General features: G+C 32.5%; 1 protein-coding gene across 1 annotated transcript; it reads left to right on the top strand.

Annotated features, from left to right (window-relative positions):
• Window positions 1–2,401: 2,401 nt before the first annotated feature.
• On the top strand, window positions 2,402–14,347 carry Smp_161900 (putative innexin; the record flags this gene model as incomplete). The annotated part of the gene is made up of 3 exons (XM_018790168.1): window positions 2,402–2,501; window positions 13,168–13,807; window positions 13,942–14,347. The coding sequence occupies 3 exons, from the start codon at window positions 2,402–2,404 to the stop codon at window positions 14,345–14,347; spliced, it is 1,146 nt and encodes a 381-aa protein (XP_018655538.1).
• Between the last annotated feature and the right edge of the window lie 1,994 nt (window positions 14,348–16,341).

Genomic DNA, 16,341 nt, shown 5'->3' with positions numbered 1-16,341 from the left:
GCCCACTCATGGACTCAAACCCAACATCATTCGTTTCAAACACCATCTCATTATCCTTTAAACTATTGAGTCCAGATAGTCATTAGCTTATGCAATATGATGAAGTATAATCCATCTTATATTGGTTGTTTGAAACTTCCCATTGATATACTATCTTACTTAGTATTTTCTTCGTGAATGGTTCTTCTGAAGATTTTTATTTACTGATGAAAATAGTTTTCTGTTTAACTAAATAAAAAAAAAACCGAATTAATTAAACTCCACACAATTCATTATTAAAGATTATGCACTTCTATATGAATCATTCTTTTTATCCTACTCCTAGCTTGATACATCTCCAAGACCTCATTTATTACTGTGACTTCAAATACCTACGGAAAAAGAAATAAGTATAACTCTGATTAATAAGATCACTTATTCATTTAATATTATTATCAACTTTAGAAATAAATTAATTAACTGAAATCCTGTTGTTGTTTTTTTCATTTTTAAATCCAAGTAGATCAGTTTACCCTTTTGATTCATACATATTTAATGAGTTCATAGAAACTATAACCACTATTCAAATGTGTATATATGTATGTATGTATATGTGTATTTGCATGTTTGTTTGTATGTGTTACATAAAAGTAGATATTCAGTACATATATATATATATAGGTAATTAAATAGGTGAGTAAATTGATGAACAGATCACCAGGATACTCTCTGGTGTATTCTCCATGCAATTCATTTCACCTTTCTTCTATCATTCCAATTTCTCTGTTCATTTTTATTATTGTCAATTTTTGTTGTTGTTGTTGTTGTTGATTGAAAGTGAATATTTATATTGTATTAAATTAAAAGCGAACTGTCCAGAAAAATACAGAAAATTATATAGTTCCCAGGAAAAAAGAAATAACATCAATAATATAAAAAGGAATAAAGCATAAACATAATAAGACAATAACAATAACAAAAAAACAGAGAAAGAAAAGGAGAGTGAGAGTATATAACAGTGAACATATATAGTTCAATATCTATCGTTTACGGTTATCACTATTACGACTCGCACTACTACTAAGGATACTAATAATAGTACTACTTCTTATACTAATATCAGTAGTATTGTAATGAACAGAACACGGGTGGGGACAATCGAATATATTTAAGCAAAAATTACAGACTATCTCACTAAATTCTGTTAACCTTACAGCAAACAGTTAATTTGCAAATTAACAACCAATCATCTCAATCTTCACTGTTCCTTCTGTAAATATCAGTTCACCTTCTCTAATTCCATTGTTCATGCATTTTCCTACCAACTGCGCTTCATTTCAGTTCTTTCCTTATTGTTCTTCTGTCAAAATACATTCTATGTTTGATCATCGCCATATACTATTTATATGGATATAAGTAGACCACACTACAGTATTACTACTACCATTGCTAATATTACTGCCTATTCTGTTACAGGTACCTGTTGCAACAGCTAGTTATTTCAACTACTCCGGTCAGTATATCTTCGAATGTAAGAAAGTAGTATTGCAATTTTTTAAGCAGATCTTTCTTAAAATAAATGTTCCTTTTTTAGGTATTTTTCATAAATTAGAGTAATATAGATGAAAATAAAAGGTGAGAATTTTTAATTCGTTTATTTTTTCAGGACTTTATATTCTTACTTCACTTCATTTAAAGGATAGGTAAAGTCTACTTCTTTTCTACCTGTTTGTTACCAATCCCCTTTAATATTTTTTTATCTTTTGTTGTTGTCTTTTTACTAGCTTCTATTTTTAGCTTTAACATATTCGATAAGAATGAGAGATGAAGAGAAGTAAGGAGCAGAATAAGATGAAGATGAAAATTTTTTATTTTTGAAAAATAAGGGAACAGAGAAAATAAAACAGCAACTCGTCAGAATGTTAAATAATTAGCCAAGCATGATGTATTCATGTTATTTTTTTTAATCTATAAGCTTAAGAAATAGGGCGGATTCCGTGTTGTCGTAGTAGTGATAGTGTAGTAAATGAACTAATTTGTTGTTCAATGCAAAATTACAGATTGCCTTCGTAAAATACGAAAACCATACACATTATTTGCGTATCTTCCGTCAGTTGTCCTTTACATACATCATAATTCTTTCAATTCTGTTGTTATTACAGTTACTTTCTGTTTCCATTTCTATTCTCTTCAGTTTGATCTTCTCAGTGTGCTGCTACCATGGATTCTACCTCTGACCGGTGTTATATACTACTTATATCTGTCGACATAAGTAGAATCTATCACAGTAGTAGTAGTAGGGGGAGGAGTACCAATAGTAGTAATAATAGTAGTGGCGAAATTAATAATAGTGATCAATACCATTATTAAAATATTAATAATGTAGTAAGTATGACATTTAAATATATATTATATCACAGTCATGGCACGCACGAAGCAGACTGCTCGCAAGAGTACAGGCGGGAAGGCTCCAAGTAAGCAACTGGCCCCTAAAGCTGCGCGAAAGAGTGCACCAGCTACAGGTAGTGTTAAAAAACCACATCGTTATCGTCCATGAACAGTGGCCTTGCGTGAAATTCGTGAAAAATTAATACTATTCATATTTTGCTTGTACATATTCGATTAACTGACTGATTGACTGTGCAAATAATGTGTATTTATATATGGTTCACGTCACCTACGGTTGTATTTTTCCATTTGTGTCTCATGTATAGCCACCCAATTGAATATTTATCAATATTATATAGCTATGGTAGAGATTTCTTTATTTTTAACTACAAATAGCCAATAATTTGTACTAGAATGAAGACAACCGTTTAGTGATGTTTATCATGTTCGTCAATATTCATTTTCAACAACCACTCTGATTAATTCTATCGTTATTATAGTTAGAGGGTGTTTACAGATTTAAAATTTTTAAAATCTAGATTTTATGCTGGTTATCATTAAGAATTATTATGAATTGATTGTATTTGGAAAGCACTTCTACTCTCCTCTATTCTACTAATTATCATCATTACCATCAATATCATTCTTTTAATTGCCCTCAAATGCTGTGTTAAGGTCGAGGGTTGTGAGATTTCTCTCTCTCTCTCTCTCGCTCTCGAAATGCTCTCATATTACCATGCGCATGCAACCACTGTCAGAGAAGTTTTACTCACTGACTTCTCACGATATTACTGTTGTTTACGAAATTGAACGGATGAAAAGCGAATGTCCGTCACTTTAACCGGGTTGGTGGACGTGGAGGGTCCACCTAGGAGAGTTGGATAACCCGGATTATAAACCATTGGGCTCCAGAATCCTTAGGGAACAAATGGTGTATGAACCATTTGTTGGACATCGGCTACCTTGAGACTGCATCTCTTTACGTTGCTCCTCTGCCTTGTGGATTAGACTTTTAGGTCGAAGGCTCAGGCTGTGACCCTCTAAGAAAACCACCTGCTTCGGTTTCGACACCCAGGCAGTATCACAACCCATACACAAACTAAGTGACTTGTGTGACACATATGTATTCGTTACCCCTTTGTACCAATATTTATATATTCAAATAAATAAAATAATAAATAATTCTTTCAACTTGTCAAAATATCTTGATTGATTTCAAATGTTGAAAAAAGAATCATTTTATTATTTCATTCTACTCACTAATCACTATTCCTTATTGTCTTATCTACCGATAACATCAGTCAATAGGGTGACTGGAAGATATATATATGTATATATGCATTTGTTAGTGTTAAATGAAAAGTATGAATTTTATACAAGAGATATAAGGTTGACATTTCTTTTTTTTTGTCACACCATTGAATCATATCATTAGTGTAGTTAGGCAAGAGATGAAAACTTATTCAAATTCATAGGTGAATTTTATATCTTCATTCAGTGTCATTATTAGGCATATTATGAAATTCAAGCTTAAAATTCTGTTTCAATTTTGACAATGATATGTCAACTATGGCAATATAAACGATTTGAATCTATTTATTCAAATGGAAGTATATAGTTTGACAGTTTGTTTTGTATTATTCTGTATGTATAATAAGCATAGATACTGAAGTTTATCATTAGTGAAAATTCAAGGTTCAATTTTTTTTTAAGGGATTACAAGTAAACAATTCGGAGAAGTAATAAAATAGAATTTTTTTTGTAAAAAAAAAGAAAAGTTACTAACCAAGTTTCTCTTATTCCCAAAAGTTTCTCAATCGATATAATTTCATAAATACAATCTCCACAAAACCCCCTTGTGATAATGATCATATGCTCACTAGTGGCTGGCTCCATGAGGTAATTCCTGGAGTTCTAGTGGGAAGTCTTGGCCAGTGGAGCTAATCCATGTCAGGTAGAGATAGGTATCTATCTCAGTACAATGGAAGTTGGCCACGCGATTTCGTGAATTGGTTGAGGTTAGACATTAACACCGCTGGATGCCGGCCTGCTCAGTGGTCTATCGGTTAAGTGCTCTGGCACCACTTTTACTATTACTACGTTAAATCATTCATCATAGTGTTTTGAGTTAAGGAAAAAATCTTAATAGTTTATAGATTGGACACTTCAAGTTCTGTTTTTGGTTGTTAGTTATAAAATTGACTGATTCATGTCATTTCCTTTGTCATCAGTTGAATATTGAGCAAGTAACGTAGCAAAAGAGATGGCGAAAACAAAATAACGAGAAAATATGAGAAAAGTAAGAAGTGGACGAAAGAAAGATTATTTGAACCAGTCATTTACCTAATTGACATAATGTATGAAGGACAACGAATTTTACATGGTGTACATAAGAACACATTTTTGACTAGCAAATTTTATAAGGCAGATGGAAAGTGTGATCGTATTATTACAAAATCAAATTCGAGAGTTAAATGCAATCGACATAATATGCTGGCTTTAGGTTTAATTCTGGTTGGTAATCACTACCAAACTGTTCCTACAATATTCCGTGAGGTAGTTAATGACATTCAAACACACGTCATCGAACACTCAGTCACCACCCATCCCTTGACGGTCACTCGACAGTAACATGAAATATAAACATACAATTACTTACTGTTTAAAACTAACTTATACAAATAAACTCATCTCGATCACTCATCAAACAACTCGTTCACTGTCAATTTACATCAGTGAATATTAGATATGAACAATCATTTCTTCAATAATGGACAACTTTTATTCTCAATCACAGATCAGATAATATATTTTAAGATACTGGGTTTCGAGGGTAGGAGAATCGGACATATTTAGGGTTTGTTCGTGTTGTTCAACTCAATCCACTCAAATATTTCCACATCATTCCACTCTAGTATGTCACAAACAATCAGACATACTCATCTCAATATCAATTAAAACATAACATCAACTGATTGTTTCGAAAATGACAAGTTAATTATTCTGTAAATAATGTTTATTCACAACCGGTTGACCCACATAAGTGGATATTGATATTTAGATATGTGAACTATGTGTTCGTCCAATAACCTAATTCACAATCTGTATGGTTATCAAAATTTAGTGAGATAGTTTGTAATTTGTGCTTAAATATATTCGATTGTCCCTACTCGTGTTTTGTTCACTACACCACGACCGGTAGATAATACCTGTCATTTCACCATTCAACAATCACTCAGTTAGTAAACTGTCGATTCCCCATACATATCGATTTTGATTCTCCAAAACAATCTATCACACACTAACAAATATTCATAAGACAATATAACGGGAATCATTAAACAACCTCTATTTACACTTCTACACAACATATGATTGATTTGATGTGTTTTTTTTTATTCTCTTTGAAACTTGAGTTTCGAAGTCAGTTCACTTTACTACTCCAATTAATTAATTATCTATCTCCATCTAATCATTCAATACATTTGTTTGCATCAAAGTCTTTTCAAAACATAAATCAATCGAATGACTGTCACGCACAGATATATATGTATATGTATATACCAACTTCTAGATCAGATCCCATCACATTCATTCCTTTACTCCATTTTTTTTGGTTATTATCATCCTTTAAATATATTTTTGTTGAAAAAAATTCTAAAAAAAATGACCTTGGCAAATTATTTGATTGAAATCATGAAAAGGTTTGGATTTAATTTAGAAAATAGGTTTTTTTTCAGAAATGAATTAAAATAATAAATTATTGATAGAAACACTGATTGGTTGAAAAGTGTTGGTAACTGTGGAAATAGTTTTATCAGTCATTTTAAGTAAAAAATTAAAGTTTCGCATGGTTATGCTCTTTAAGATGGGAAGTTTAGTTGTGAAGCTTTTATTATTATTATTATTATTACTATTGTAAGCAAAGATGGATAGTGGCTAGCAGTGGAATCCAGGACACGCGTTTCGTCCTATTTTCGGGACTCGTCAGCTGGATGTACCTGCATTTCAGACTGACCAGTTGCAGTCCTAAACATCAATGGGAAGATTCAAACAAGTAATAATAAGTGAATTTATTATTACTATTTAAAATAGCATCATAAGTATATATTTCAAGAAAAATCAGATTAGACAAGTTTTCTCTTATCACTTATACTTTAAAGTTTAAATAACGAATAGGTCTACAATAATCATTGGAAATTAAAATTCACTGGACAACTTTTTTATAGTAGTATGGGATTCTTAGACATTGTGCATTTGTCACCCTGTCACAAGAAATCGAACCTATAACCTTAGGTCTCAAGAACGAATGCTTAATGTCTAGACCACAGAATCGTTATACAATGGTGTAAATATGCACGGTTCAATCAATTCACGATATTACATGGTCAACTTTCATTGCGTGTGAGGAATAATTATCTCACACTCAATATGATTGAATTCCACTGGTCGAGAGTTTTTACTGAAACCCAAATAGTTGTATTTTGAAGCTAGTCATTCTGTGAAAGGATATGACTATTATCAGTGTAAGGTCGCTTATTGTCGTTAATTGAGTGGATTTTGACTTAATACTGTTAGTCAACACCTTAGTGGTCTGGAAGTTAGGTTTTCGCCTGAGAGACCGAAGGTCTTACGCTCGATCTCTGGATGTGGACTTGTGGGTGCATACTGCTGTATAGTCCTATACTAGGACGAAGCAGGTGTTCAGTGCTTCTTGGTTTTCTATAGTAGTCCAACTAAGATCAATTAGCGTTATAAACTATGAGAATTCTACAATTTCCACAAAACGCTTCGCTGATTTATATTTTACACTTTAAGCTGAATATTCATAGCTCTGTAAATTTTTCATAGTGATGTAATACGTATTTACTGCTTCATGGAATAGGCCATAAATGATGACTATACTCAAGACAATTCAGTCCCTAAACTTCATACCGATAATCAAGTGAAAATAAAGCTGATTAATTAGTAAGTTATAAGTTTACTACCTAACCAGTAAGTGATGTTAACATTGCTTGTTAAAGGATTTTAAATTAAATCATAATTACAATGTATCTAAGCTGTAATTATGAAGTATAAGTAAAGCTATTCTTTAGATTACAATCTTTTTTCTTTACTTCCTGTTTTACAACTAAAGATTATAATAAACTAGACATTTTTCAACTTTTTTTTTCCCGAGACTTAAAACCCCCTGATTGAATTGTTGAAATTATGTGACTTTATCCATTATCTTACCATTGTACACTGTGTCAGATTTTAATTAAAACAATGGGAAGAGATTTCTATATATGAGAAATAGTTAAATTTCATTATTCATTCCTAAACTGATTCTTAAAATGAAACATTCCATTTATTATCAGTATAGGGTTGTAGATATTGTCGAACTTTTAATTGAGATCATAAACTAATCAGTGTTAGACCACCATTAAAAACCTGAAAGCACTGGATGGCCGCTTCATTCTAGTATGGGACTCCTCAGAGAAGCTGTGACCAGTGAAGCTAATCCGTGTCGGATATGAGGCAGTTACTCACCGAAAACAATGAAAGGTGATCATGCGATTTCGTGGATTGGTTGAAGTTAGACATAAACACTGTTGGATGACGGTTCAGTGGTCTAAATGCTAAGTGTTGGTGCGTGAGACCGAAGGTCCTGGTTTGAATCCTACATATGCACTGTTGAGAAGTTCTGCGCTAGGACGAAACGGTTGTCCAGTGCTTCCAGGTTTTCAATGGTGGTCTAACATTTATCTATTCATGATCACAATTCTATTTATTTTATTATTTTTTTTGACAACAAAGAGAATAACAATCACCCAAAACTTCATTTACAAGATATTTTAAAAATAATTTGTCCGATGTTTTTCATCGATAGCCAATAAAGAGACATATGTCGTTATAATATAATAGGATACTTGGCTTCACTTAGGGTTCATATGTTTTTAAATAATTGTTACTGATTATCTGTTAATTTAAAGTAATTCTGCTCCATTAAGCAAATTCTAGCGATCGGACTGTAGGACAGTTGAATAATGGTCGAATCACTAAACTTATATCTATTCAGTACTTGGTCTAAACCTCTTTTAAGAGTTGTCAAAATTAGGTAAGAGAGTGAAATCACTATCCCTTGCACAAAGTATATAGTTTGAATTCAAATATATAAAATTCCATTCGGTAAATAAATTGAGTAGGTCACTTAAAATTAATTATGAGAAAAAGGTCTTCTTACAATTTAAGATGTGCAGGAAAAGAGTATTATACTGACGGATCAATGAAGTTTAAGATAGTGGTTGTTGGGTCTTTTCACGGAATTCAAAACACGATTATAGATCATGTATATCTTATTAAAGGCTCAATGAATAATATTAACGTTTAGTTGCTAACTTGGTTAGAATTGATAAAAATAAGAAGAATAAACAATAAAAACTACTCTTTTACTTACTTACTTACGCCTGTTACTCCCAATGGAGCATAGGCCACTGACCAGCATTCTCCAACCCACTCTGTCCTGGGCCTTCCCTTCTAGTTCTATCCAGTTTTTGTTCATTCTTCTCATGTCTGTCTCTATTTCTCGGCGTAATGTATTCTTTAATCTTCCTCTTCTCCTTTGGCCTTCAGGATTCCATGTGAGGGCTTGTCTTGTGACGCAGTTGGGTGATTTTCTCAAAGTGTGCCCAATCCACTTCCAGCGCTTCTTCCTGATTTCTTCCTCCGCTGGAATCTGGTTTGTTGTCTCCCACAGTAACTTGTTGCTAATAGTGTCTGGCCATCGGATCCGAGTATCTTGCGTAGACAATTGTTAATAGAAACTATGATTTATAAATTTTACAAAATAATTTAAGGGTTCTTGATATGGAAAATTTCATAACTAACTACGTAAGTATTCAACATATGGAATCATAAACCATTTGACTTCTTTTCATTACTTCTAACTGTTGATGCAATATTCTCATCATAGCCTTAACCTAGACTGATAACTTAAATGTACTTTCTCGTAATAAATTATTCCTGAATATTAAGTTCGTTTTGAGTTATTGAAAATCAGATCAATTTGTGAAAGTCACTGTTAAGTCTTTAAAGATTATATGTTTAGTTTACTTTAACCATATACATTAATATATAGTTGCTAAGAGGAAGGTTTTTCGGCAGAGCAACGACTATTATCTTCTAATTTTATAATATTCACTATTATAAACTGATTGATTCTACTAATGATTTTTAATAAAACAATCAATTGATTATAATTGAAATGAATCTTCGATTTCACTAAACATAAACTGATATCTATCAATAGTTGAGATCATGAATCAATTGCAGCTAGACCACGATGGAAAACCCTGTCTGATATTAATCAACATATGTTCACTACTGACTGGCTCCATGAGGTATTTCCTGGAGTTCTAGTGGGAAGCAGTTAGCAGTGTAGTTCAACCACGTCTGTTGGGAGGTATCAACTCACTGAAGACATTGGTGAATGTTGCTCAATTTCGTGGATTGTTTGAAGTTAGACATTAACACCGTTGGATGCCGTCCAGCTCAGTGGTCTATCGGTTAAGTGCTCTGGCGTGAGACTGATAGATCCTGGGTTCGAATCTCGCGAGTTCGGGATCGTGGATACGCACTGCTGAGGAATCTCAAAAATAAAGCGAGGTGGCCGTCCAGCGCTTCCAGGTATTCCATAATGGTGCAGATTCAATTGATTCATGATTTCAACTATTAAAATTACTATCATATCCACGCAAATCCCTTCTGATATCTATCAAGTAATTTGTCTATCCATGAGTTGAATATGAATGAAATCATATATAATTATAAGTAGTATTACAAGTCACTCTAAATTATTTATCATATACAATGATATTTCATTCAGTTTTCAAAGAAACTCCTTTTATTCAAACGATAAATTAAAACATTGATCCATTCATAATATCCATCTAAATTTAATTAGAATAAATGTCTTTTTTTTATCTTTTATAATTTAAAAGTACAATACAATCAATTTAACAAAACATAAAGACAATTTGAACCTCAATGGACTTCATGTGTCTTAAATATCTTTGTTGTTATATAGAAACATTCAAACTCACACACACACTCACATATAGCAAAGTAAAAGAAAGAATAGAAGTTAGAAAAAGAGAAGAGTGGAAAGGACTGGAGAAAATAGAAAAAGGGAACAATAATTCACAAAACAATAGAAAATGAACGAAAGAAAGAATTCAAGAACAAACAAACAAAAAAATAAACATAAACGATTTGTTATATAACGATGAAAAATAATAAATCATTCCTAGATGATCATGAAAAACGAGTATACATATGAGTGGTTGTAAATATGTACATACATATATATATATGTATGTACACACTCACACACACACACACACGAATACGATAACTCAATATGTAATAACATATGTAGAAAAAACTCTTGTTACTCACTAACAAGCAATTGTTTAGTAAACCCCTAATAGACGTAAAACATAGATACATAATGATTGAGTAGTATAACACAAAGTAGTATCTAACATCTTGATGAAGAAATAAAGGAGATGATTTGAAATTTCTCAATTTTTTTTTAAAATAATTTTAATGAATGCTTCATTAATAGTTGTTGTTTTTTAAATTTCTTTTCCCTTGGAAAAAAGTACATCTTTCTTGAGTATTTACATATGTTTATTGTTATCAAAGGGGGGGGGAAATTTCATTGTTTAAAATAGTAGATTCATAAGCTATCGTTTCTTCTTTTTTGAAAGAAAAATAATTAGGTTTACTTTAAAGTATTTTTAATAATGTGATATAAGGTGTCCACTTATTTTGTGGCAAGTTTTTGAAGGTCTTTTAAAAAGTTATAATAAATGGAATTCAAGCTAATTGATAATGAAGTAGTTGTTGCCAAAAACATTTGATGATCATTGTTTTTGATAAAGTTTTGTTCTCTGAGGTGGATGGTTTGGTCGTGTAGAACATGTTGGCGAAGACACTCGTGGAGAAAATATAGTTGTTCTCGAGTGGAAGCTTGCCTTTTGGCGAAATTCTCCCATTTTCGAACAACGAGAAGAGTACTACGTTCGTATGATTTTGAACTACAAATCTTCTCCACCATCTCAAAATCATACGAGTGTAGTACGCTTCTCGTTGTTCGAAAATGGGAGAATTTCGCCAAAAGGCAAGCTTCCACTCGAGAACAACTATATTTTCTCCACGAGTGTCTTCGCCAACATGTTCTACACGACCAAACCATCCAGCTCAAAGAACAAAACTCCATCAAAATCACCCACCTGAGTTACAAATCTTCTCCACCATCTCAATGATCGTTGTGTTATATCGTGAATTGTTTAGGAAAATTTATATCATTATACATTATTGTATTATCTAATAGTAAAGCATTCATCATGAAACCTAAAGGCTCTAGGATCGTGGATAGGCTTTCCTAAATAATCATGCACTGGTATAAAATAGCTGTCCAGTAGTGGTTTTTAATGACAATCAAAGGAGATCGATCCATAATGAATATCACTGAAAGACTCAAAATTAAATGATAAGAACATTCCACCTTAATAATTTGCTTGGAATTCTTGTTTAGGACTACTCAGAATTGCATATTCAGGATCCTCTATAAGATCCGAAGTGAGATCATCTGAATCCGAAATTAACACAATACAGTTCTTATCTGTTGGTTTTCATTTTCAACTGAAGTCAACTCATGATATGACACAACTCTTATTTAGTATTATCCATTTCATTTCGGATATTCTTGAAATTTACCAACCTAAAATTTACATTAAAATTTCAATGGTCTATCTCCCAGCTGATAAGCTGTAAGCATACTGTTAATATTATTCTAAGATTCAGAACCACTGACCTAGTGTTATTATATTCACTATGAGATTTCAAGCCCCTACGTTCAATTGAATGTGTATGGTTATAAGTGAGTACCAGGTTAGAACTCTTAGACTGGGACAAAACAACTGATCAATTATAAAATTAACATCTCTCTCTGATGATGACCAGTATCATACTGACATATCTATACAAACAACCTCCTTATCTTAACGTTTCATATGATAAATTATGGGGTGGTAGAAGTAGTGGTGTGAGTGGTAGTAATAATAATAATAGAAATATATATTTCAACTGCTTCGGAAGTACAGATTTAAATTACTATTACCTGAAATTCTACTTATATTTTTGTGGCCCAGGATCTGACTCCAACTAGACAGGACGAATGGTTGTTATTGAAATATTCATGTCGGCTATCCTCATCTATGATTATCGACTCAATCCGAGTTAGTGAATAACGGAATTATAAAACAGGTCAAATACGAGAATGAATTTCGAATACGTATATTTCATACAATCGTTGATTCAGAAAAACGAGCGGAGAAACGAAGCGAAGAGAACAGAGTAAATCGAAATGAAGCTCAGCGAAGACTGTGTGTGAACCATCTCAATTTAATTCAGCGTGAATCCATATTTATAGTCAAACGAAAATAAGTTACAGGCATATGATTAGTAAGCAAATCAATGTACTCACATACGCCCATACAAAAACAATCAAGGTTGATAGGCAAATAACTAACAAGGCCAAAATGTTGTTTGAGAAGAATGGATAGATTGGCCTGTTTGGAAGCTAGAATAAGCTATCTAGGCTTAATATAGAAGTCGATACTACAATATAACGTAAGGGAAACTTCACTAAACAATATTACAATCAATGTTTTATTCCTTTCTGAGTAAAAGAATAATGTATACTTAAAAATTTTGTTTCTATCTAATTCCTTTAAATTGCATTCTTTCTAGGTAAACCAATTCAATGTTGGGTACCACAAGAATTTACTAAATCATGGGAAGAATATGCTGAAAATTTATGTTGGGTATCAAATACATATTTTTTGTTACCCAATGAAGAAATACCAACAGATCAAGTAGATTATGAAAAAGTGAAATTTATTGGTTATTATCAATGGGTTGCAATAGTTTTAGCTGGTCAAGCTATGATGTCATGGGTTCCACATTTATTATGGCGTGTTGGTTCAAGACGTTTACCATTATTATTGAAATCAGCAAGAGAAGCCGCTATACCAGATCGTGAATTACGTTTAAAAGCGGTTTCATGCTTAGTAGCTACATTAGAAGAACAAGCTGAATCTCAGTCAAGATTTCGACGAATTAAATCAATATTAACACGTTGTTTATGTGGTGTTACACCAAATGCACGTTTAACTATGTTATTTCTATTTGTAAGAGCATTATTTGTAGCTAATTCTGTTGGACAAATTTATTTAATGAAACGTTTTACCGGTTTTAATAGTACCGTATTTGGATTAAGATTATTACAAGATTTATCAGCTGGTGTTGAATGGGAACGAACTGGACATTTTCCCCGTGTTACATATTGTACTATAAAAGTTCGTAAAATGGGTCAAACTAAACCGGCAAGGTGAGTTATATACATACCTATTAATTCTTTAAAAAATTATTTTGGTTTTATGAATAAATGGATGGTTTATCCGTTTTTTTTATTGAATATTAAGATTTTTCATTGGAATCTCTGGTATATGTCATTATCTAAAGCCATGTACGAATGAATACTTTACAGGAAGACAGCGCAATTTTTATTGATTTATGGGTTAAATTTATTAAAAGGGATTCTGATAGCTGCCGTAAAACTCTAGATAGCTTAAGACAGTCTGAGGGCTCGTTTTTTTTAAAAACTAGGATCGGTCATATTAATGATCTCGACATGAAAATTGTCAAACTGTCTATGAAACTCCTTGCCGAACTAAAGATAAATAAAAATCGTATATCAGAGGATAATCTTTTAGAAAAAACTAAAACTTCAATCTTCATTCGATGGTTTGTCAGTTTCAGACATGAAGCATCGATACATCCTATCAAAGATATTTTTATGGAAGAACACGATATCCTAGTTACTATTAACTTGCTTAATTACTCAACAGATTCAAATTTTACTTCATGACTTCTGATGTGACGATTACAAAATTTGTTCTAGACACTTCCCAGCTGTATTGTATGACATATTTTGTTTACCTAGAATTGAAAAAAACTGTCAAACTAGTCTCATGTTCTCTTAAAATATCTTATACTCCTTGTTACAGTCTGAATAAGTCAACTTACTTTTTGATTAGAAAATCTTCAGTGACTCTTCTCTAACTATCTTTTAATCTTTTCTACAGAATGAAATTATAATCAGAAGGGGTTTTGTTGAGATTTCAGTATTTTCATAGTTGAAATCATGAGTCAATTGAGGCTAGACCAACATGAAAAACCTGCAAGCACTGGATGGCCGTTTCGTCCCATTGTGGGACTCATAAGCAGTGATCATCCACGATTCCGCATCGCGGGGTTCGAACTCGATGGTTGCTCAACTTCGTGGATTGTTTGAAGTTAGACATTAACACCGTTCGATGCCAACTCAGTGTTCTAGTAGTTAAGCGCTTTGGCGCGAGACTGGTAGGTCCTGGGTTCGAATCTCACAAGGCGAGATCGTGGATGTGCACTGCTGAGGAGTGCCGTAATAGGACGAAACGGCCGTCCAGTGCTTGCAGGTTTTCAATGGTGGTCTAGCTTCAATCGACTCATGGTTTCAACTATGAGAATGTAATTAATCAGTTGATATTTTTTTAAATTCCCATCTATCTTCATGTCTGAGTTAATCATTTTATTTACTATTCTATCATCCCATAGGATTATTCTGGTTTGTTTGTTTGCTTTTTCTTAAAATACGTAATCTAATCAATATTGCGTAATCCGTTGACACCATGTTACAGTTTCGTATTTTAATACAGACAACACCAAACTCTACAGTTATTCTTTTCTGGCCCCTCCACATAGTTTCAACAAGGAAAATTACTTTTAAATTATTCATAAGATCAATGATAATCTGTTTGTTTTTCATACATAGATAAAGATACTGAAAATGGAAACTCTATGTATATGTTTATCTCTAATGTAAAGTATAAATGTAGGTGTGAAAAGATTGAAGTTGTACAATAATTATTCCATAAATTATAAGTTGTAATTAGATATACTAATAATTATTTAAGGGGAATAATTTTTTTTATATTTTTCTACTTCTAAACTAAGATGAAAACTTATAAGCAAACTTTACTTGAAGACCAACATGACAAATGAATGATGAGATGGAAAGGGGGGGAGAAAGGATCCACATAATCTGATCATGTTTACATTTAAACTTGAGTATATGCTTATTCTGAAAATACAGAATATTGTCTTTAATATATGATTAAATTGCCATGATATATTTAATTATTCATGTAATCTATGGTAGATTAAATTATAAAAATAAGTGTGTTGTTATGAGTTAATGACGTTAAAATAAAATTTTGAAGAATAAATATGTAGATGTAGAATATTGATATTTAAGTGTGTGGTCAGTATGAAGTTGGATTGTAGTGAACGAGAATACAAGTGGGGGATAATCAGATAGATTTTAATACAACACTGTAGAATATTTTGATAAAATCTGCGAGTCATACAGTAAATACTTCATTTTCAGAAGGGGTTTGGTGGAGATTTTAGTAATTTGATAGAGCTGAGATCATGAATCAATTGAAGCTGGACCACCATCGAAAACCGGGAAGTGCTCTGGTGCGAGACTGGTAGGTCCTGGGTTCGAATCTCACGAGGCGGGATCGTGGATGCGCACTGCTAAGGAGTCCAACAATAAGACGAGGTGGCCGTCCAGCGCTTGCAGGTTTTCCATGTTGGTCTAGCTTCAATTGACTCATGATCTCAACTATATAAAAATACTTCATTTGCAAAATATCTACTAATTGTCTCAGACTTTGTTATTCCTTTGTTTCTATATCAATCACTCTCTGTTCCACTTCTCTTCTGTTCAATCGTTTCAACCTTCTTCGGCCAAGCATTCCACTTTTGACTGATGATACATACTATTTATATCTGTCGCCATCATTAGCACATGCTACA

The sequence above is a fragment of the Schistosoma mansoni genome, chromosome W (assembly GCF_000237925.1).
Source record: "Schistosoma mansoni strain Puerto Rico chromosome W, complete genome".
Classification (NCBI taxonomy): domain Eukaryota; kingdom Metazoa; phylum Platyhelminthes; class Trematoda; order Strigeidida; family Schistosomatidae; genus Schistosoma; species Schistosoma mansoni.
This window is presented reverse-complemented; position numbering and strand designations above follow the sequence as displayed.